This window comes from Astatotilapia calliptera, chromosome 7, assembly GCF_900246225.1.
Source record: "Astatotilapia calliptera chromosome 7, fAstCal1.2, whole genome shotgun sequence".
Classification (NCBI taxonomy): Eukaryota; Metazoa; Chordata; class Actinopteri; order Cichliformes; family Cichlidae; genus Astatotilapia; species Astatotilapia calliptera.
The window spans coordinates 26,855,187-26,879,384 of NC_039308.1; the positions used below are offsets into that span (position 1 = coordinate 26,855,187).

Here is a 24,198-nt window from a genome sequence, read left to right on the forward strand (position 1 = left end):
TTTATATTAACATTAAAATAGCTGTTCTCCTTAAAAGATGCCGTATTTTTCGGACCATAAAGCGCACCGGATTATAAGGCACACTGTCGATGAACGGGTCTGTTGTCATACAAAAGGCGCATTTAGCGAAACAAAACAGTCAAAAGTCAAACTTTACTCGACTCATCCTTCTTGCTTCCTCCACTTCCGTAACATTTATTCAGTAATGTTGAATTCACTTGCAGCTCCTCTATTCCCAGGTTGTTGCAGTATATTAATGACTAACCTCGTATTGCGGATGGATTATCTCAGCTGTTCTCCTGACTCAAGTTTGGTCCCTTTAGACCCTTTCCTGCCATATGATTGCATTTGTCCCTAACCATTGGGAACCCTCACCTGTCTTCATTTATTTTTTATGTATGTTTATATATATTTATGTACGTTTTAATTCTTTTAGAAATCTCTCAGTCAGAACATGGTATATCATGTTTAGGTGGAAACTAGCGAGCTAACTTCCTGGACCCATATTACTCTGCGAGGCTCCTGACTACGGTAGCCATAATGCTATCATCAAGTGGTGTGGCATTGTAGCTTACCGAAGTCGTACTAAAACGATTTTTGAGCGCTGTGTACCACTTAAAATCGGTTCGAGGTCAGTAAGCACAACCAGAATTCATATATAAGGCGCACCGGATTATAAGGTGCACTGCCGATTTTTGAGAAAATTAAAGGATTTTAAGTGCGCCTTATAATTTTTAGCTTTAGTCATATTTACTTTTTTCTTTGTGTATTATTCATCAGTTTCCTTTTGTTCATTTTCTTTTGCCAGTGGCGTAGTGACTTTCTGAATGGCTGGGTTGATATTCCAGTTAGCCATGAAGCGCAGGAGGAGTGCCTGGGCATGGCTGTGCTGGACATGATGAGGCTCGCCAAAGAGAGCGGGCAATCAGCAGTGGACATCTACAATGACAAAAGGTAGCTTGCCGTCTGTTTCTTATTTTCCAATCTGCTCAAAAAAAATAAATTAGGAAACAAAATCTTAGCAGTCTTTTATAGTTTTACTTACCTAATACCTATTAAGACTTCCTGGATTGTTTTTTTAGGGCCTGAGGACACGAAGTGTGAATGCCCTGTTGTATCTGCTCCATTTATCATTATTATTATTATTATTTCATGTCTTTGATCACCTTTTTCAGATCTTTCATGAAATTTGGCACATTTTGCAATATTTGACTGGTCACAGTGTTACCTAGTGGGAACAGGAAATGTCATGTTTTACTGCTTCAAGGCAGTTGACCCCAGAAACCCCAGGAAGCCCTGAAGGAGTTGGTTTTAGGCTCAACTGAAAAAAGAGTTTTCATCAAAGGGCGTGACCCTGGTGGCATAGGGAATTTCGATGTTTTGTCATGAAGGATGAAATTGCTCTAACTCAAAGACATCTAAACTAATCTTCTGCAAAAAAAATTCCTAAACATTTAAACTTGGATCCTGTAGATCTGGCAATGTGTGAAGGAAAAGCCTTTCCTTGAGTGTTGCAGATAATGATATAATCAAGCTGTGTTAAGAAATAGAATCATAAAAAAAGGAAATGGAAATGAAAATGGGAAAATGTCCTGTAAAATGAAAAAATACTATCCACTGGAGTGGAGTGGATTTTTTTCCAAGTTGCTTAAGGTTTTAGACATTGTGGGGCTTTAGGGGTTAACTTGCCTCTGCAACATTGCATGGAAGCTGGCAACAGTGTCCTTGGATTGGCAAACTACGGTGGTGCTTTTTAGGCTGTGCTCCACCTAAAGGTTTATCACACCCCGTACCTGGCCAGAACCAGCCCGCCAGAGCCAACCTGAGGAAGGGCATCAAACAGGCCAAGGAGGCCTACAAGAGGTGGATAGAAGTAAGGAAGGATAGAGGGCTTCCTCACAGGCAACAACCTCTGCCAGGTATAGAGAGGCATCCAAGCCCTCACGAACTTTAAAGGCCAGAGCCCCCCAACCCCCGACAGCAGCTTCAAAGTTGCAGAGGAGTTCAACACCTTCTTTGCCTGGTTTGATTCTTGTGGTGCTGCGTTCCCGGTCCTTACTGTACGCCCGGTAAACACATGACTGTACACCAACCCAAACAACCAACGTCATGGTCAAGTATGAACCACCATAGTCGGTCTCATCTCTGATGGAGATGAGACAGCGTACAGGGTTGAGGTAGAGAACTTGTCCTGCTGGTGCTCAGAAACCTGAAGCTGAACGTCCTCAAACAAAAGAACTCAAAATAGACTTCAGGAGGCACAGACAGGTCCACTCCACTCTTATTATAAACAGAGAACAGGTGAAATCTGTCTCCACCTACAGGCTTCTGGGCACCCACATCTCAACTGATCTCACCTGGACTCACACACTGGTAAAGAAGGCCTAACAGCAGCTGCACTTCCTCCGTGTCCTGAGGAATAATAACCATGACCGAAAGCTGCTGCTGGCCTTTTACAGCTCCTCATAGGAGATTGTGCTCTCCTATTGTCTGGGTGTTTGGCATGCAGGGGCCACAACTGATTTTAATTAACACGGGCCCCAAAAAAGTGTTGGTTGCCCTCTGCCACCTTCGTCCTAGTCATGGGACACAGGACTGGGCCATCATCATCTTAAGGATAATCAAGGATTGTTGGTAGTTCGCTCAACTCAATTGGTGGACTTAGAGAAGGCATTCGAAGGTGTTCCTTGTGGTATCCTATCCAGATTTCTTAACAAGTATGGGTTGTTGGGTCTGTTGCTGTATGCTGTTCACTGTTACTGTAGTGAGAGCTTGCTTAACATTGCTGGCAATAATTCAGACTAATTCCCTGGTGGTATTGAACTGCCAGGGCTGCTTTTTATCACTAATTGTGTCCATAATCATAAACAGCCAAAGAGAATGTGAGGTAAGGTTCAGTGATCTGGTGAGCTGGGGCCCGTTCTTCGTACGTCGCTTACTACATCCAAGATCAAATGACACATCCAAGATCAAATCATCGCGCTAACCGTGAGCTCGCTAATCCGGTTCCCCGAACACACCTGCTGTTGACGATTACTACAGCTGGACGCAGGAATGTGACATCACTGGGTGTCGTAAAAGGGGCTACGCATCGATAGTAGAAACATTGATCGGCAACCCTCTGATTGGTCGGCGAAAATGTCGAAGGAGCGCGCTCGGCTCGGTATTTTTCGGCAGCAGAGCAAGAACTCCTGAGTGAGGGATTTCAGGAGTTTCAAAGTTTAATCAGAACGCAAGGGAACACTGCAAAGGCTGCAAAAGCAAGGAGAGAGGGCTGGCAGAAAGTTGCTGACAAATTAAACTCGTAAGTAATTTAATAATAATAATAATAATATATTGGATTTATATAGCGCTTTTCAAGGCACCCAAAGCGCTTTACAATGCCACTATTCATTCACTCTCACATTCACACACTGGTGGAGGCAGCTACGGTTGTAGCCACAGCTGCCCTGGGACAGACTGACAGAAGCCAGGCTGCCATATCGCGCCATCGGCCCCTCTGGCCAACACCAGTAGGCGGTAGGGTAGATTTATCATATCACACCATATTATCCAATATTATATTACATTATATTATATTATAATATGTTATATTATATCCCCTTTCACATTAGAGCCACAACAGGACCCACTAGAACATGGGAACAAGTAAAAGTGAAATATAAGAATATTCTACAGAATGGTAATATTTATCACTTATATTGCTTTTCGTCTCTTGGAAAGAGACCCTGGAATAATCTGTTTGTTTGTTTATAACAGCAACCAAGAAAAGGGCAGAGCAAAAAAAGACAGGTGGTGGTCCTGCACCCCCTCGTCAACAAGTTGGTTAAGTAAATAATATCCTCACGGGAAAATCGATATCTCTCTATGAGCACACTGTCGCGCTGAGCTAAAGGATCCTGTCTGTCCCGCAATATATGCTGAATTCTGAGGACTCTCCTTATCAATCTTGCACCTTCCGCAATGGGTGGCTCGCGTAAACGGACAGGACATGGCTGCAACAGGCTTCCCAAATCCACCTTGGCTTTTATAGCCGTGGTCTCTCATCTTGATTACACGAAGTAATTTACAATTACTACTCTGAAATATGAATTACATCTGTAATAATCACATACATGTAATAGAATGTTAATAGTACATTTCCCTTTTTTAGGAAATGACCTGTATGTATCTGTGTGACATCAATAAAAGGATCAAGTGCTGCATTATCTTCAGTTACATTGATGTTATTTATTTATCGCTGTTGCTTTCGTATAAATGAAGCGGACATACCTGCGTGGCCGCGATCTAATCCTGTTTACATAAAGTAAACCTGCTCCCGAGCAGGTTTATGCTTACGGCTCTGTTGCTATGACAGCAAGTCCCGGATGAGCTTCGGGGAACTGACTGATCCAGGATCACGCGAAATCGTCAACAATCTAATCCGGCTAACCTACTTAGCGAGGTACGAAGAACAGGCCCCTGCTTAGGTCATTAGACTAGAATGTGCAACAGGAAAAAAGACCTTGGTTACACCCAGAACTTCCTGGAAAGAATCAGAATCAGAATCAGAATGGGTTTATTGCCAGATGTTGAGGTTTAATAATAATAATAATGGATACTTTATTGATCCCCATGGGGAAATTACTTGTTTTTCTCTGCATTTGACCCATTCACTCTGTGAAGCAGTGGGCAGCCCACTAAGCAGGCGCCCGGGGAGCAGTGTGTAGGGACGGTACCTTGCTCAGGGGTACCTCAGGGTAGCCGTTAAGTGGATTCGAACCGCCGACCTTCCGATCATGGGGCGACCACTTTACCTACTGAGCTATCCCTGCCCCTAAGGTTTACAACATTAGGAAATTGCTGCGGTGCTTCAGTGCAGGTTATATATCTAGGCTAGCGTTCCACTAGAAGACCTGGAATAGGTGGTTGGGGAGACTGATCAACGCATGCTTAGACCTGTGGCCTTGCAACCCTTGTGGAAAACTGTAAAATAGTGCTGGATATCGTCACTGATTTCTAGAATCGATTCTGATTCACAAGGTCCTGAAACGATTCGATCCACAATTCGATTCAATTCGATTTAAATCTGGGAAATTTTGCCTCAGACAGTCAGAAATATTATAATTCAGATCAGTACATTTACATATTTTTGTATCAATAAAAAGGAAGCTGACACACACAAGACTTTATCAAAGGTGTGAGCATCACAGCAGATGCTTCTGTGTCAAAGTAGCTGAAGATAAAACAGAAAAACATGAAGGTGATTTTCCTGGCCTGGGATTTTATAAAAATATTCTGCAGTACATCAAAAACGAAAGAAAACCATTAATCAACTTATGAACATTACCTCTGAAGTTACAGCGGTTTTATTAGAGACACGGCTAAGCGTTTTGCATTTTGCATAATTTTAAAAGTTCAAATTTGTTCAGAAGCCTATTGAACGGCAGAAATTAGGTTTTCTTTTCGGAAGTAAGTAAAAGGAAAAAAATTGCGGCCGGCAGCGCTGTAAACAACGGTAGACTTGTGTGAATAATGCAGAAAACAGATTTTTAGACGAGAAACTGTTCTTGAAGTACAGAGAGAGAGAAAGAGAGAGAGAGGGCTGTGCATGAAGTGTGATTTTATCGTGCTGGATATGCATGTGCGTGCATATGCTGCCAACTATTTGACCTAAATAATTAGAAATGCTAGTTCCTGTGCTGGTGTGCATGTGGTATAGTTTATGAATAACAATATCATCAAAGTAGTGTGACAGACACAGTGTTCATGCAGTTAAATAAAATACCTGTATGTGAAATAAAGTTTCAGTTGAAAATATTTCATCTGTACTAGGCTTGATCACAGGGTATATATATATATATATATATATATATATATATATATATATATATATATATATATATATATATATATATATATATATATATATATAAATATATACATACATATATATTTCTGCCTAACTAATCATTAGGATGAATTATTTGTAAAGATTTTAGACAGATCCTCCTGAATGACCTCTCTGTTCTTTTAGCTACAAGTCCTTCCTCCCAGTGTCCATGCGAAGCCGCATCCAGGAATATAACATTTTGACTCGGAAGAGAATCCGCTATCGCTTCAGGAAGTTCATCCAGCAGTTCAGTGAGTGCAAGGCCACTGTGTGTAACCTCAAGCTCAAATACTTAATGAGCCTTGAGATGCTGTTGCCCTCTCTCTACTCCGAGCACTTCCAAGTCACAGACACCTCCTCAAATGAGGTTACCATCATTGTCATGGGAAATAAGGGCATCCAGTGGTCTAAAGGGAAAGAGGAGGACAGAGCAGAGGAGGTGAGAACAAATATATTACAAGTGTGTTGTTGTCATGGGTGTGTCCTATCATTGGTGCTTGTGTGCATTGATTTTTTAAAAAAAAGAAGAATACAAATAACAATTTTTAACTGTTCGTGTGTGTGTGTGTGTGTGTGTGTGTGTGTGTGTGTGTGTGTGTGTGTGTAGGAGCTGCAGACATACTGTGATTTTCCAGAGGTGATTGACATCAGTATCAAACAAGGCAATAAGGAAGGATCTGCAGAGAGCCGCATAGTTACACTCACCAAACAGGATAACCAGATCATGGTATAGTAAACACGTCTGCTGTGTTATTGGTCATTCTCTGCTGTTACTGAGAAATTTTAATTACAGTTCACTTTGGTTTAAAACTATTTAACTTTCAGTCATGTCTGTTAACCATGTTGCAACATATGTTCTTTATTCATTTGAAAGAAGTATTTAAGGATATGAAGATAAATCGTTTCAATGGGGCCAACATGACTTGAACACATTATCCTCCTCCAGATGCCCCACATAATGAAACCATGCCACTACCAGAAATCTTAGGAGCTGACAAAACAGACCAACAACTAGCTAAACATAACATCTAAACACACAAGCTAATTTGGATTTAGTTAAGAAAATGTGGAATTAAATTAAATGCAATGAAGCAGGATCCCCACACCCTAAGATAATACAGAGAAACTCCAGCAATCAAACATCCATCTATGAGCAAGCGCTTGGTTCCAGGGCAAAGGAAATACTCCCTTTTAACAGGAAGAAACCTCCAGCAAAACCAGGCTCATGGAGGGGCAGCCATCTGCTCCGACCTGTTAGGGGTGAGAGAAACAGGACAAAAGAAACACTGTGGAAAAATAAATTGTTTTCCTACCAGTTTGAAGTTCATTCTGCATCTCCACATCAGTTTAACGACCTCAACATCAGTTCCAGTACCATGATAGATGCTCAGCAGTTCAATAGATATGCTCTGTGGATAAAAGTACATGTCTACTCCTCTTAATCTTTGAGTACAGGTATTTTTAGTTCAATTGATACAGGTGTATAAAATCAAGCACCTCACCATGCAGCCTGCCTTTACAAACATTTGTGAAAGAAAGATGGGCTATTCTAAAGAAGACACTGAATTCATAATAGGTATCACCGTTTCAAGAAAGCAGTTCCCGAAATTTCTTCTTTTTTCCTACAGTCAGCTGCAAATAGTATTACTGCAAAGTGGGAACTTTTAGAAACTCATTTACCAAGTGGCAGACTACATAAAGTTACATGGTGAGTCACCGAGTACTCAAAGCTCTGCTGACTCAATATCTTTAGAGTTCCAGACCTCCTGTGACATTAACGGCAGCATAAACACTGCACCGGGAGCTTTGTGGCATGGGTTTTCATGGCGGAGCAGCTCCTGCAGGTGTAATGTACTTATATTTACTTAAATTATTTAGTAAATATAGTGTATGTATTCAGACAGTTGAATGAACGCTTAGTACTGGCAGCAGATAACAGGCACGTGTCACCAGTGGCAGCCATCATGGATCAAGATGGTAGCAGTATCAACTTGGAGACTCTGGGCTGAACTCTCACAACTAAATGATGTTAGGTTGTCCTCATTTGCTCGTGTATAAGATACTTTGTTGCTTCCAGCACGAGAAAATAAGTAAAATCCTGCATCTGTATTTCTGTATGCCTCTGCATTGACTCACAATGAAGGAGCTGGAATTTCGCTCGCTCTCAGTGGCCGTGTCATTCGTGTCACTGATCGATGGATACTACAGGCTGGTGGCCGATGCCCATCATTACCTGTGCAAAGAATTAGCGCCGCCACGGCTTCTGGAGTGCATTCAGAGCTACTGCCACGGCCCTGTGTCGTAAGTATCACACGCATGCATATCATGCATCACGTCCCACATGCACAGTCATGGACAGATGAAATCAGCAAAAAACATTCTGTCCCTTTTGATCGCAGGATGGAATTTACGGTCAGTAAATTGCGGCGCTCCGGTAACCATCAAGGCCTGTACATGCTTCGCTGCAGCCCCAGGGATTATGATAAATACTTCATGTCTTTTGTGGTGGGGGTAAGTAGTGTTAATGTTTGTGGGGAACACTCGATTTCCCACATTACTGCTATGCAATGTAACTCGCTTCTTCAGCTTATGACTGCATACATCCAAGCAGATATAAAATATGAAGTAAGATGTTTAAAGTCACTACGATGAAATTGCACAGCTGTTTCTCAAAGTAAACCATGTCCACTGGTTTTCAAAAACCGGAAACACACCTATCTGCACATGATTTTGATCACATTTTCAGCCACTAGAGGGAGCAATAAGGTTTGGTATCTACTTGCTGCAGGCGGTCTATATCTCCCAGCAGGTCACCATACTGTGACTTACTGGATGTGTGTTCTGTGTTTGACTTTAAGTGTAACTTAGACTGTTTCAAGTTTGTGTGACTGAGGGAGGATTAAAACAAGTAAAAATGACCAGTTTTCAGACCGTGTATGGCTGACTGAAACGGCAGTAAGGAAGGGACACAAGGAGCATCCTTTGTAACATTCAGCACAACTCAGCTGTGGAAACTTTTCTTTTGATTTTCAGTATGAAACGATGGTGGACTATAAGCACTGTCAGATCACAAAGACGGAGTCAGGAGAGTACATTCTAAGTGGAGCCAAGAGGAGCTTTGGTTCACTCAGGGAACTTCTGAATTGCTACCAGAAGGAGGCGCTCCGCACTGATGGGTACACATTTCAGCTGATCAGGTGCTGCCCACCCAGCCACAAAGGTCAGTGTTCACATCCAGAACATGTATGTGATGAAAACGAAAATGAAAACGTGAAATACAAGCTATTTTCTCATTTCAGAATTGAAGGCACAGTAAAATGCATTTCCACATGCTTTGAGTTTTTTAAAAAAATAAAAGCATTTTAACATTTAATGAAGCTATGAAAACAGTGAGCAGCGTGCGTTGTTTAGCTGTGAAACATTAGATGACAGTGATAAAATCAGCAAATAAAATGTGGTTTTCCAGTATCCTCAAACTTGTAAATTGTCATGGTCGCTGTGTGGCAGGCAGGATGAGGACCCAAAATGCAAACTCACGGACTCAGGGGATAAACTCAAAATGCAGCTTTATTGCTGACAGGTGACAAACGAAAGCAGTGATACCAAAGCAATACAAAACTAAACTAAACTACACTGGGAAAAGCTAATTGTAACATATACCAGAAGACACGGGGAGAACCACACACAGCATGAGGGAGAACGCGACGCTGAACAGAGGGAGACGCAGACAGAAATACACAGAGGGTTAACGAGGAAAGTGGGAACACACGGGGAACACAGCTGACACAGATAACCATAACGAGACAGGGCGGGGTGAACATAACACTGACGGGAGACGGGCAGAGTCAAACAGGAAGTACGGAGGTTCAGACAGGAGGAGAGAGAGCACGGGGAAAACACAGACATAACGGGCTGGGGAAACATGGAATAAAACATAAGGAGAGACGAGGGCTCACAGATACACAGAGGGGCACACAGGGGGTAAAAGCCACGAAGGGAAAACACTTAGGGAACAACACAACAGGGCAACTCAGGAAACATGGCCTAAATAGGGAACAAAATACAAACATACAAGAAAACTAAGAATACTGGGCCAACATGGCCCAGGACCATGACATAAATCCTGTTTCAGTGGCACTGATGAATCCTATGTTAGCACTCCACAGAATTTCTGGGCACTTTTATGTCACTGTTATTTTAATTTTGTAACTGTTTATTGTTTACTGTTATTTTGTAACTGTTTATGTGTGAAATCCTTTGTGTCCCTGCTGCAGTCAATTAATCATCTTAAAGCTTCTGCTTTTATTAGATACTTTAAAAACATCTTAAGAAAATGTGTTTATTGGTGCATGTGATTAGACTATAAGCCAAAGAACAGATCATACAAAGGTACTGTGTTGGTGTTACGAAGAAATGGTTACTGATAGTATGGTATCAATAATGATTTAGCTTTGCATGCATATAAGAAAAGAAATTAATGACATTTTTATTGGAACAAAAATAAGTTTTTATCGCCTCATAAAAAACAAAACAAAACATATGTGTGTGGAGAAGTTAGAGATGAAAGCTAAAGATTCAGTAAACTATTCCAGGTTTTTAGGTACCAAAACTTTGATTTATGGTTTATGGTGAAAAATATAAAAACACACAACATAAAGTTTCATATCCACGATAAGAATTCTGAATGTAATAATCCAGGTTTATAATTGCTGATCAAATTCAATATTTAACAGTGTGAGTCATCAGTGTCATTGTCTAGTTTTGGTCAGGTGTAGTGTGAACCTTGTTAATCTCTACCTTTCTTCAGATAAGTCCAACCTGCTAGTGTGTAGAAGCAATCAAGGGGCCGAGATGCCCATATCTCCCACGCTCCACAAACACAACATCAGCCAGATGGTCTTTCACAAGATTCGAAAGGAGGATCTCATCATCGTAAGTAAACCTTCTCTGGCTCCTAACTTCAGCCTCTCCTTTGACATGAAAACGCCAGGATTGCACATGCTGTTTCTCAAACACACTGGAAATACCAAACAGTGTTGAAAGTCCTCTTTTCTTTCTCCAGAAGAGATATAATTTAGATTTAAGACTTCTGAACAAGGCAAGGCAAGTTTATTTGTATAGCACAATTCAACAACAAGGTGATTCAAAGTGCTTTACAGAGACATTAGAAACAAGAACAAATAAAAAGCATGATTTAAAATTGATTAAAACAAGCAAATAAACTAACTAACTAATTAACAAACAAACAAACAAACAAACAACAGTATATAAAATCAAAACAGATAAAATCAGAACAGTAGATAAAATCAGTAGTTAAATGTAAGTTTTGAAATTTAAGCTTAAAGTGTGGATTTGGTGCTTTATTCAAATGCAGCTGAGAACAGGTGAGTCTTCAACCTGGATTTAAATAAACTGAGTGTTTCAGCTGATCTGAGGCTTTCTGGGAGTTTGTTCCAGATATAAGGAGCATAAAAGCTGAATGCAGCTTCTCCGTGTCTGGTTCTGACTCTGGGAACTGATAAAAGACCGGATCCAGATGACCTGAGGGATCTGGATGGTTCATACTGGGTCAGGAGGTCATTGATGTATTTTGGTCCTAAACCATTCAGAGCTTTATAGGCCAGCATCAGAACTTTAAAGTCTATCCTCTGACGGACAGGCAGCCAGTGTAAGGACCTCAGAGCTGGACTGATGTGGTCAACTTTTTTGGTCTTAGTGAGGACTCGAGCAGCAGAGTTCTGAATGAGCTGTAGTTGTCTGACTGATTTTTTAGGTAGACCTGTAAAGATGCTGTTACAGTAATCAAGCCTACTAAAGATGAATGCATGGACTAGTTTTTCCAGGTCCTGTTGAGACATCAGATCTTTTATCCTTGATATATTCTTGAGGTGGTAGTAAGCTGACTTTGTTATTGTCTTAATGTGTTTTTCTAAGTTTAGGTCTGCATCCATCACTACACCCAAATTTCTCGCCTGGTTTGTGGTTTTTAGATGTATAGATTGAAGTTCTCTGGTGACCTGTAATCGTTTTTCTTTGGCGCCAAAGACTATTACCTCAGTTTTGTTTTTGTTTAGCTGGAGAAAATTGTGGCACAACCAGTCATTGATTTCCTCAATGCATTTACCAAGAGCCTGTACAGGGCCTCGGTCTCCTGGTGACATTGTGATATATATTTGTGTGTCATCTGCATAGCTGTGATAGTTTATTTTGTTGTTGTTTATAATCTCGTATTTTAAAGGCTGGAGCCTTTGTGAATGTAAACTTGAGTGAGAACACCAGAGGCAAGAGAACTGTTGTGGGATCCGCCAGGATGCTAGATACGGTTAACAAAAAGACTCAGTCTGCTGTCTCTGTTTTTATTTTATTTGAGCATTTAAAGTTTTGTTGGACAGAACTGTCATAGGAAAACCTCACGACTACAGGCTGTTTATTTAGCCAAGCTTTAACTGTCAGATAGATGACTCTCTGATATACCAAAGGGTCTATGGATCCAAAACACTCCTCCTGCAGTATTGTGCTTGTGTTTGTGCTGATGTGCTGGGCAGTGCATTTGATTAGCAGCACCTGACTGCTAACCTCTTATTTCCTATGAAACTAAGTTGTGTGCTTAGTTTTTAGGGCTGTATAAACTGAATGTATTTTTTGACTTTCTGATTTGCACTTGATGTTTTTATTAAGTTAGTTAAGAGCTTTGCTAGCAGACCGCTTGAAACCCCAAAAGATTACTCTATCTTTCATTACAGAAGAAAAATATTATGTTCTGACAATTTGCCTGGAAATGATAAGGCCTGATGATATTGCCAATATATCTGATCTTCAATAAATCGGATCCAGGTGGTCGATAACGTTTAATTGCCTGGGTCACAGCTCAGCCAGACGAACATAATATTTCATTTAGTTCCCAGGATGAATGTGTGGAGGCTTGGAAATGTATTGATATAGTTCGTGACTCTTCACTTCAGAGAATCCAGAAGATCTCAGCTTTAACTACGAATAAAAAAAGGCAGGAGTAAAGATTTGGATAAACATCTGTGGCAACTTTGAGTTTTCATTAAGAAATGCTAAAGGAATTGGCTCTGATGGATGTTAGAAGTCAAAGTTTGTCATCTTTTTTGTTTCATGCGTCTTACTTTGGATGATAAACTATGTATTTGTCTGTAGTTTTGAGAATACTGCTCTAAACAAAAAACCCTGCATTTCGCTGTATAGGCTGTTTTGGTTGCATGACTGTATGACTCCTGCTATTCAAGCTAATATATTTTGAGGAGTTTATGAGGAGAGGACATTGCCTAGGGAACTGTTTAGAGTCAACTAAACAATGTGGTTTTTTTCAATAAACCAATAAAACTGTGTTTCAGAAAGAGAGTCTGGGTCAAGGAACGTTCACCAAGATCTTTTGCGGTGTGAGGAAGGAGCTTGGAGACTATGGGGAGACACATCAGATGGACGTTGTTATTAAGATTCTGGACAAGGCACATCGCAGCTATTCAGAGGTTAGCTTCTTAAGGAAGAATTTAGGTGACTGTTAATCTTATTGATTACTCATGTTCATGGACTCAAATTTAAATTCTCATCTCTCATTTTTTTCCTTGCAGTCATTTTTTGAAGCTGCAAGCATAATGAGCCAGCTCTCCCACAAACACTTACTTCTCACTTATGGCGTGTGTGTTTGTGCAGATGAAAGTAAGTGTACAACACAAGCACAACCTTTACTGGATGGTTTAAGATATTTAAGATGTAGACAAAATGAGCAGCAACACACTAATTATACCAGTCATGTGGTAGGTCCACGAGGAATAGGCTCCCAAAATAGAAAAAGAGACCATTCACACATTAAACGAGCACCAAATAATGTCAAACTGTGTTCCTGTGGGCAGCTGAGACGATCAAACAGAGAGGGCAGAAGGTTTCTGACCCTTCGTTCAGACTGGATTAAGCCCTTGGGATCAACAGGTCACTAAGGGGCCACTGTAGTCTTTAAAGCAGCACACACGTGAAGTAGTGTATCTGGGAGCTGTTGTCAAAGTCTTTCTTCTTTTACATGTAATGGATGCAAAAAGTCAAGTGTGTGCATGTGGGCTGAGGGAAGTGTTTAAGTGAAGAAATGTCCGTTCAGTTTTATGAAATATATATAAACACCCCAAAATCACTACAAGAGGTAATCTCTGAGAATTTTACATGGTAACAGGGGAAGACTTCTGGGTAAGCACATGTGTATTACTACTCAACACAATCTTCAGTGAACCACAAACTGGTTAATTTAGTGCTTCATTTCATAGAGCTTTGTTGAAAAGATTTTCTTCATGGATAGAAGTAAATAAACAGATGAGTAAGTGAAACGATCTAATCTCAATCTCCCGGTCAGACATGATGGTGCAGGAGTACGGTAAATTTGGTTCACTGGACACTTACCTGAAGAAGAACAAAGGCTGTGTTAACATCACCTGGAAGCTGGAAGTGGCCAAACAGCTGTCCTGGGCTATGCACTATCTGGTAAGACTTACCAACTTAATGCTGTGTGACCCATACAGATTTCTTTTTAAATGTAAAGATTATGGACACATTTACACATTTTGAAATGAAGGGAAAAAAGAAACCAACATGGAAATGAACCTTTCATTGGGACTTTCCTAATGCTACGTTGATATTTATGTTGTCCCTATTGTAACTGAACACAGGAGGATAAAAACGTCATTCATGGGAATGTTTGTGCCAAGAATGTCCTTCTGATTCGAGAGGAGGATCGGAAAACAGGCAGTCTTCCATTCATCAAGCTCAGTGACCCCGGTATCAGCATCACCGTGCTGCCCAGAGAAGGTGAGAACGCCGACATCGCGGTCCCGAGGCTTGCACCTCACACCTGTGTGATGTTGGAATGATGTTCACTGCATGGTTTTTCCTTGGTGTGATTGTCAGAGATACCTACGAGGACATAATTTAGTCACCTTTTGCTTCCCTTTTCTTCATCTTTGGTCTGCATTTCCAACATTTAGTATTTTCCTGCATCTCTTTACATGTCTGACCTGCAGTGCTAGTGGAGCGTATCCCATGGGTGCCTCCTGAGTGCATTGAAAACCCTCAAAACCTGAGTTTAGCTACAGACAAGTGGAGCTTTGGGACCACGCTTTGGGAGATCTGCAGCGGAGGAGACAAACCTCTCAGCACACTGGACAGCTCAAAGGTCCAAAAAAACCAAACATGCATTGATACATTTTGTAAAATATTTAACTTTGGTTTTGAGACATAATTAGATAAACGGGTTCATTAGAGCGGCTTAGATTTGAACTAATTAGCTGTACAGATGTGAGGCTGGTCAGTCTGTTACAAAAAAGATACATTTATATTCCTGAACATGTGAAACTCACTAATTTCTTTTGTGAAAAGACAGGTTTAAAATGTTAAACTTTTAAAAACATGTCTTCTTTTCCAAGACAAGAACAATCAGGTACTTAATTTTGTTCTTTCCTGTTCTGTAGAAAAACTTGTTCTATGAGGACAGACACCAGCTGCCGGCTCCTAAATGGACAGAGCTGGCCAATCTGATAAACAGCTGTATGGACTATGAGCCTTTACACCGGCCCTCCTTCAGAACAATAATCCGAGATCTCAACAGTCTCTTCACACCAGGTAGGAACATGAATGGAGTCATGTGTGTCAGAGAAAGACCACCATGCATCACTCCAGCACGCTCGTTATTTCACCCAGATGTTGTTGAAAGTGACACGGCCGTTTGTTGCAGACTATGAGCTGCTGGTGGAGAGTGACATGGTGCCCAACAGAGCACGAGGCTTCGGCTTCCCGTGGGCCTCTGAGAACCAAGATCCGTCACAGTTCGAGGAGCGGCACCTCATTTTTCTCAAGCAGCTGGGCAAAGTGAGACATGCTCTATGTACACATCACTTATTTTTAGAGTTTGACTACTGTAATTTCTGCACTATAAGGCTCACTTAAAGTCCTTTAATTTTCTTAAAAATTGGCAGTGCGCCTTATGTGTGAATTCTGGTTGTGCTTACTGACCTCAAACCGATTTTTTGTGGTACACAGTGCGCAGAAATCTGTCAAAAATCTATTAGTACAACTTTTTTTATTTTTTATTTTTGTTAGTCCTTTATTTATCCAGGTAAAAAAAATCTCATTGAGATTAAAAATCTCAGTTCCAAGAGAGACCTAGCATCATGGCAAAAAAAGTCAAAATACACATACCACATAAATATATAACATTTAAAACAAATACAATATCCCATACCAACATCCCAACTTTGTTAAGCCATGAAGGCGCACGGCTTAATGGCTTGCCGGAGCATTACGGCTACCGTAGTCAGGAGTCTCGTAGAGTAATCTGGGTCCAAAACTCCATCCCTTCAGGTCCCAAAGTCAAACGAACACTGCGGCATCACTGAGAGTTAAACACTGTCTAAATTCTTTCATCTTTAATAAAATGATCACCTGAGGTGTAACGATTAAGTTTAACATCAAGGCATCCATGAAAACAGAATTTATTAAATTTAATGGCGTTAGAAGTTAGCAGGATGTTAGCTCACTAGTTTCCACCTAAATATGATATAGCATGTTCTGACTGAGATTTCTGAAAGAATTAAAAGGTACAGCTCTGCTATCACTTCCAACATAAATGAAGACAGGAAACTAAACGGCAGTAACTTTTGTAGGGTTACTGAAATTGGACTAGCTGGTATATAATGATGTGCTACGTGATCACTAGCGACACAGCTATGTTAGCATAACATAAACACAGTGAAGCTAGAGGATGAATGCTAACTTTTTTCCACTCGATAAAAGCTAACTTGAGGATTCCTGATGGTTAGCGACAAATGCAATCGCATGGCATGATGCTATAAACGGACCAAACTTCAGTCAGGAGAACAACAGAGATTATCCATCCGCAATACGAGGTTAGTCATTAATATACTGCAACAACATGGGAATAGAGCAGCTGCCAGAGAATTCAACATTAATGAATCAATGGCACAGAAGTGGAGGAAGCAAGAAAAATGAGTTGAGTGAAGTTTGACTGACCTGACTGAAAAATACAGTAACTTTTTCATGTCATTAGAAATGTAATGTATATAAACAAAATCATTTCTAAACAGCTTTTATAGTCAATTATTATTTTTCCACCGGCTCATCATTTCCTTGTTTCCATTGGTGAAGATCCAAAAATACTATTATGTGCTAATTATTTATTATAAATGGAAATGATAGCATTTCTCTTTTAAAATGTGTTTTTCTTGTCTGTTTCATCTCACACTTCAGGGGAACTTTGGCAGTGTGGAGATGTGCAGGTACGACCCGCTGCAGGACAGCACAGGAGAGGTGGTGGCTGTGAAGAAACTCCAGCACAGTACAGCTGAGCACCTCAGGGACTTTGAGCGGGAAATTGAGATCCTTAAATCACTTCAGCATGAAAACATTGTCAAATACAAGGGAGTGTGCTACAGTGCAGGTATGAGCACATTGTTTGATCTCTATGGTGCTGTGAAACATTAAGTAACCACTTTCTGATTTCTTAGATTTTATTCGTCACACTTAAATGTTTCAGATCATCCAACAAATGTAAATATTAGACAAAGATAACCGTGCACTCTTGGAGTAATTTTGATAAGTATGGCAGTCCTGGCGAGGTCCACCACTGATCCATTTCAACATCGATAGACGTCAGTGGTTTTGTTTCGTAGCTGTTTTTAAGGGACGTGTTGCTTTTTGAGCTGTTTCAGCCAACCTCAATTCATCTTCTCAGTGTTCCAAAAGATGTGGTTATTTAATTAATTAATAAATATTTCCACACAGGACCTGGTACTGTTGGATAGCTTTTCTTCCATAATCATTGAAATCATTATTTAAAAGCTGCTTTTTGTCTTTACTCAGGTTATTGTTGTGTAATATCAAAAAGTGTTTGATCATGTGGTTTTTTAAGTTTGACAAATATTGTAGGCAAAAACTTAAAGAAATCAGCCGTGTGCTTTTTCACATTACTGTGCACTTGAACTTGTATTGCTCGTCATCTCCTATGACTTGGATAAACTGGATTACAGTAAAAACATTAAATGCTGTTGGTCCTATTTCAGCTTATAATTAAAGTTAGTAAATGTTGCTGTTTTGGTATAAAATATTGTTTCTTTTGTATATTTATGTTATGTAATTTTCCTTAATAATGTCAAGACGAGAGATTCACTTTTTTCTTTTTTTTCTCTTTTATTTAATGCAAACTTCCGTGAGCTGCTTGTTTCTTGATTTAATATTCCCACCCCGGCACATTTTCTAATGCATTATGCTGTTTTCCACACATTTGCTGCCTGGGGCGTCAGTGACCATGCCCAATGAAACAAATAAATCTGAATTAGCTCAGAAAACCCACTTTAGGCGAGGCCTCCGCTCCACCGCTCACATCGTATTCTCTTTCTCTAGTAGCGAACTCAACTCCCTTTTTTCTGCAGGACGAAGAAACCTACGGTTGATCATGGAATATCTCCCCTATGGCAGTTTGAGAGATTATCTCATCAAACACAAGGACAGATTTGATTCCAAGAAACTGTTGCACTACGCGTCACAGATTTGCAAGGTAACACAGTGCTATACAGAGATTCTTGCAAAACGCTTCTTCACAGTTCTTCTCGGAGCTGCTGCAAAATATATGCATTTGGTGTAACACATGAATTCCTTCCAGGGAATGGACTATCTTGGCACTAAGCGTTACATTCACAGAGATCTGGCCACAAGAAATATTCTGGTGGAGAGCGAGATGAGGGTTAAGATCGGTGACTTTGGTCTGACCAAGGTGCTTCCTCAGGACAAAGACTACTACACTGTCAGAGAGCCTGGGGAAAGCCCCATCTTCTGGTGAGGACCACGCTTAATCCTATCTTAATATCTTTTGCTTTTACTAGCTGTTACTTCCTTTCTTTAAATACTCTAACAGTTGTGAGATTTAAAAATTTGCAATTAAGTAAAATCATGATCCACACGGAGGCAAAGATTAGAACTCGTTTTTATGCATCCACTTTAAATGGTCTTTGGTCAGAACTTCATCTCCGTTTGATTGCGTTTAATAGACAGCTGTGTTTTTAAAAAATGTTTTTATGGATGTGACTTTCCGATCTGCCTTAATTGAACATAGTTTTTTTCCCGATAACTACCAGCTGGGGGCGACGCAGAATCAAGTCTGATTGTATAGAACTCTATGAGAAAACAACACTACTGCTCCTCCTGTATGACCTCAATAAACATTTTGCTCGTGGTTTAATGGTCTTTATTTAAAGTTTAACATCATATTGTGATATTAACTTTGGAAATTAACTGGAGTAAAAGACAAGATCAGAGAATCTCTATGGTTTGGCTACTTTTTGATTGGTTTGAGCTTTTGATTTGAGCCTGCAGTGTCCTCGGTTTCTGTTTCTAGCAACATCAAGTTGAGGCTTTAAATTTGGTATAATGTCTGTCTTTTATATGCAATCTGTGTATGGATTGCGTTATATATATGCTTGAGTCTTGAATGTGCTGCGGTGTCTTGCAGGTACGCTCCTGAGTCGCTGACAGAGAGCAAGTTCTCTGTGGCTTCAGACGTCTGGAGTTTTGGGGTCGTCCTCTATGAACTCTTCACTTACAGCGACAAGAACTGCAGCCCACCAGTGGTACTGTGTTTTTTTTTCTAGTTCTGCTAAGTGTTTCCCTCATTTTACTTTTAATTTCTTGGTCACTTGTCTCAATTGCTCAGTTGATTTGGAAAACAACTCACTGTAATTAGGCTGCAGCGTGGCTTAAAGAATCAGTTGATTGAGCACTCCTCTCTGCGTGATGTACTCAAAAACAGGAACCACTTCATTTTTCTTTCATGTTATTTGAAACATACTGCTTCTTCTTAACCAGACCAAATGAATTTTCTTCTGTTTTAGGTCTTTATGAATAAAATGGGCAATGAGAAGCAGGGCCAGATGATTGTCTACCATTTGATTGACCTCCTGAGAAATGGCTATAGGCTGCCTGCTCCTGATAAGTGTCCTACACAGGTCTGTTACTTTCTTCACCATAAGCTGCTCATTGTTTTGGTAAAATGTCTTGTGGTTCAAAGACAACAGAGATATAACTTGCTTATGATGTTTAACAACGTGAGTCTCACATAAGAAATTCATGTGGAGTAAAGAACCTATTAAACATAGTCCTCAGTGATCCTGAGAGGATTAAGATCAGCTAAGATGAAAATCATATATCTCAACAACACTGAACTAACCCAGATGACCGTGTAAAATGAAGCTTTGAGTAAGATGCACACACAGTTTAGCTTGTGTTCAACAGCCATTTTATTAGATACACATTGCTGGTAGTGTGTTGGAGCTTTTAGCTTCCATAGCTCACCCCTAAAACTGCTGGGTTCTTACAGAAGGCTTCATTAGTAACACTTAATCTCTTTTGTTTTCTTAGAACTGTGTAAATAATGCTGTCCTGATGCCTCCCCAGATTCACAAGATTATGATGGAGTGCTGGAGCAATGACCCTAAACTGCGGCCTACTTTCAAGACATTAATCCATAGTGTGGAGACTGTACGAGATAGCGAAGAAAGATGAGGAGCATCGATCCGTGAACCTTTGACCTTTAGGCGTTGACTCGCGTGAGTCAGTCCTCTCCGACCTGAGCAAAACAACAAAGCATCTGATTTACTGCAGTTTGGAGTTGAAGTGATGGTAAATGGTAAATGGCCTGTATTTGTATAGCGCTTTTACTAGTCCCCCCCTAGGGACCCAAAGCACTTTACACACCCAGTCATCCACCCATTCACACACTGGTGGAGGCAAGCTACAGTTGTAGCCACAGCTGCTCTGGGGCAGACTGACAGAAGCGAGGCTGCCTATAAGTGATGTCAGTCTTCTTCCTATGGTCGCATGAAGTATTCACATGAACTGATGAATGAGTACACTACACTTCCGGTGCTTTCAGGAAGATTTCACCCTGGGACCAATTGTTTTCTTTGATGTGTTTGCACGTGTTGCGTTTTAAACGTCGAGAGAGGCGATAAAAAGTTTCAGTGTGATAGTCAGTATTTTTTCCAAGAATGTGAAAAGAACAAGCACCAACAAGCAGCAGTTACTGTGTACCTTTAAAGATGTAAAATAAGCAGGAAAGTCTTTTTTTGCATAAGCAAAGAGACTATGAGGGAACAAAGGCTCTGCAGTCTTCACATCACTGGGCATAAATCACCAGAGCTGAACCCCAGTGCACGTGCTCATGAGCAGCTCTACTTGAATGAGCAGATTTCTTCCTGCCGATGCCCATATCGATTTTTTTTAGGGTTTTTATCCATGTCTGTAAGGACGGGACCCGCCATCGCGATCTTTACGAGATTTCTGCTTCTACAGTGGAAGTGACAGTTTTGAATGTGTCTGTGCTGAGAACCTGTGAGGTGACTGAAGGAATGAGCCGCCTCCTTGTTTATAAGGGGCAGGTTATGCTATTTCATTGAGGTCAGAGTTAAAATTTCACAAGGCATTGGGAAAAAACCCGCAAACTATCATAAACTCAGTGTAATTTTTGTTTCAGTGAAAAGCAGCCATTACTTTGTGAAACCTTTATTAATAAACAGTTGTGTTTTAATAATAGGGTATGAAGTTTTAAGCTTGTGCAGTTTGTAGATATGTAAAGTGATGTAAAGTTGATTTTTTTTGCACCTGGAGGGAAAGTAATGATGGGAAGTGCCTTTATTTTCTGCAGGAGACTTGTTGCCAGTCGTGCTTTTTATTAGGAAAACTGATTCGATTTTGTGGTCACGTCTTCGTTTTATACTTCGACACCTATTTAAAGATCCAGCTTGTGTGTTACATGATTTCTTTTTAGGTTTAAGACTGTCGGTGAATGTTTGTGGAAGACAGACTCTTTTCTCTTTGTTTTTAATCCCAAATGCTCTCTTTTCAAGTCGTTTTCTGGTGTGAAACTCAAATAAATGTATTATTAGCAATGAGACAGTGTACACTTTAAATGTGTGTGCGTTCTCCTGTGTTTTAACCTCCTATTAGGCACCCTGAATATTTCTTTCATGATACTTGACGATTGTCAGTTTATTCTGTTTTTGTTTTTTTTAAATTGCAAAACATTTGGGAGTTATCTTTTTCCATACCAGTATTATTGTGATGTATGTATATCAAATATGATTCCTCTGTGAAGTGTGTATCATTTTGTATCCAAAGATTTTCATAAAAAGCTCCAAAAATTCAACTGGTGTTTCTTTTTCCTTATTTGTTTTTAATTGCTTTTTTAGTAGACAAGTCATACAGTAGCCGTAGCTCCATCTAAGAGCGTTTTTTAATGTGAAGTTAATGTGTAAACTCCATGATTGCCAGCAAGAGTTGAGATATTTTTATGTTTATTTTATTGAGGCTGAATGGGTTTAGGTGGGTGCAACAGTGTTAAAAGGACAAAAACCCTGCTCCTGTGGAGTATTATCCTCGGGCTGTTTAGAGAAAATCATCAGGGTGTTTTAATGCTGTGAACAAGGCCAGCAATAAGTTCCCGGCCTCCTAAATGACATTAATGTACAATACTGTCCAGTGTTAGTATGAATGCATTTCATGAATGTGGTCTGAGAGTCGACAGGCCAAAATATAGACAGAAAAAAATCTGATGCTGCTCAATATGTCATATATTACAGTATTTAAAATTTATTGACAAAGATAACAACATATAATACGTACAGATGGATTAAACAAAGGAGAGAGGAGAATGAAGACGATGTGAAGCTGGGGGAATGTTTTTCTTGTACACTACAGCACGAGTGGGAACAGCTTAATCAACACCAGACGTTTTCTGTACACTGTCCATTACTGCTCATCATAATGGCTCCATGATCGAGCTCGTGCCATCACCCACCCACCCTGCTTCCTGCCTCAGCACAAGCGTCCAATATCATTCTTGGTGCAGCCCTGGTTACAGCACATCCCTGCCACACCAAGTGAAAAGTTCCTCTTCTTCTTGCTTGGTAGGATCCAGTCAGCTGAACCCGGGGTCCCGTCTTGCTCACCTGCAGCTGTGGACAGATGGGAGTCCCCCAGAGGGGCGGGAAGACTCAGCGGTGGCTGCTGCTGCTGTCTGTCACCTGTGGACCCGTAAAGAGCCAAGAGGTCTGCCAGGGAGTAAGAGGAGGCAGTGCGGAGAGGAGAGTGGTTTTCTGCGAGGTCTGCATCACGTTGCCAGGTGTGCTGGCTCTCCTCCACTTTAACATCAGGGAGGGAACTCCACGGGAACAGATCTAGAGATAGAAAAAAAAAAAGATCAGCGACCTCAAATGCAATCAGGAAATTAGTGCAGGAAAGTGTACTGTAGGCCAGAAAAGACAAAGAAAATAGGAGAATAATGGAGAGTATTCACTAAAAGGAGCCGACTGTGGTGCTGAACTGTCGTGCTATACATGTATCAGGCATCATCAACGAACGAAAACAGCCTGAACTCATTCCAAAGTGCCATAGGTCAAAATTTAACAGGAAGTCTTTCACAGTCCTCCACCTGTGGAGCATCTTTGGTCTTAATGATAAATAAATACCTCACACTCTTCACAGATCTCCACCATTCACTGTAGTTTTAAACACGTCTGCATACATTTAATTAGTGCACACAAATGAAACAATTAGTGAAAGTGTAGCAGCATTAACTCACCCAAGTCTCCCTCCGTGGACCGTCTCCACCGGGAGCCACCACAGGTGAAGATGACCGCTCTGATGAACTCTCTCCCACACAGTTTCACCCCATAGTCCCTCGGTACGATCAGTCTGTTCATCACATCAGCATTCTCACAGCTGCACATGCTGCCAACACACACCACAGCCACGGCGAGAGTCAGTCTCCAGAGCATTGCTCACCTGTCCTGAAATTAAACTGCCTGGTTTGAGGTGCACAGGTGGGAGTCAGCTGGGCGCCGGTCTGATGTGTGCTGCAGATCCCGCTCGCTTCCTTGTTTCTCTGTCAGGAATATGCTCTTGCAGACTCTCAAACTGGGAAAGCTGCTTCTATCAGTCTGCTTTGTGTTCTTTTCTTCTTCGCTCTTTGGGAGTGGACCTTATATAGCCCTAGACACTAGTTCACCCAACAACCTGCCTCCCTTCCTCTCACACGCGTCATCGTCTTTCGGATTGATGACGATGACGTACGTGGAGTTATTTCTCTTGTGCAGTAATATCAAGTTTGAGTATGCACTCATTACTCACACATTATTACAGAAGACAAATGTTTAACATAGGCAGCAATTATTATCGGAAAACTTTATAAAAGCACTGAAAACATTTGGTGTCTTGTAAGATTGTAAGTGCTTTAGGCTGATACTAACATAATT

General features: G+C 40.7%; 2 protein-coding genes across 2 annotated transcripts in view; one reads left to right on the forward strand and one right to left on the reverse strand.

The window, feature by feature from the left end:
- The window catches only part of LOC113025906 (tyrosine-protein kinase JAK2-like), a 40,129-nt gene extending 19,518 nt beyond the window's left edge, over positions 1–20,611 (forward strand). Inside the window, exons 5-24 of the mRNA XM_026174148.1 lie at positions 809–954; positions 6,017–6,311; positions 6,480–6,599; positions 8,016–8,173; positions 8,272–8,383; positions 8,906–9,092; positions 10,680–10,804; positions 13,231–13,365; positions 13,468–13,555; positions 14,238–14,365; positions 14,551–14,689; positions 14,902–15,053; positions 15,349–15,499; positions 15,612–15,745; positions 17,144–17,333; positions 18,325–18,449; positions 18,555–18,727; positions 19,401–19,518; positions 19,780–19,893; positions 20,342–20,611. Of these exons, the coding sequence (XP_026029933.1) occupies positions 809–954; positions 6,017–6,311; positions 6,480–6,599; positions 8,016–8,173; positions 8,272–8,383; positions 8,906–9,092; positions 10,680–10,804; positions 13,231–13,365; positions 13,468–13,555; positions 14,238–14,365; positions 14,551–14,689; positions 14,902–15,053; positions 15,349–15,499; positions 15,612–15,745; positions 17,144–17,333; positions 18,325–18,449; positions 18,555–18,727; positions 19,401–19,518; positions 19,780–19,893; positions 20,342–20,449 (2,898 nt within the window). The 3' untranslated portion in view covers positions 20,450–20,611. The remainder of the gene's footprint in view (positions 1–808; positions 955–6,016; positions 6,312–6,479; positions 6,600–8,015; positions 8,174–8,271; positions 8,384–8,905; positions 9,093–10,679; positions 10,805–13,230; positions 13,366–13,467; positions 13,556–14,237; positions 14,366–14,550; positions 14,690–14,901; positions 15,054–15,348; positions 15,500–15,611; positions 15,746–17,143; positions 17,334–18,324; positions 18,450–18,554; positions 18,728–19,400; positions 19,519–19,779; positions 19,894–20,341) is intronic.
- Positions 20,612–22,545: 1,934 nt separating this feature from the next.
- Positions 22,546–23,997, reverse strand: rln1 (relaxin 1). Its single transcript, XM_026176950.1, has 2 exons — positions 23,526–23,997; positions 22,546–23,121 (listed from the first exon to the last, which is right to left on the reverse strand). Exons 1-2 carry the CDS (start codon positions 23,719–23,721, stop codon positions 22,760–22,762), a joined length of 558 nt encoding a protein of 185 aa, XP_026032735.1. The 5' UTR covers positions 23,722–23,997; the 3' UTR covers positions 22,546–22,759.
- Positions 23,998–24,198: the final 201 nt, after the last annotated feature.

Bases quoted from the DNA above. Each gene is read 5' to 3' on its own strand.
- rln1 (XM_026176950.1), bottom strand. From the start codon at position 23,721: ATGCTCTGGAGACTGACTCTCGCCGTGGCTGTGGTGTGTGTTGGCAGC. The intron at 23,122-23,525 runs GTGAGTTAATGC...TTCTATCTCTAG, and splicing joins GTCCACGGAGGGAGACTTGG to ATCTGTTCCCGTGGAGTTCC.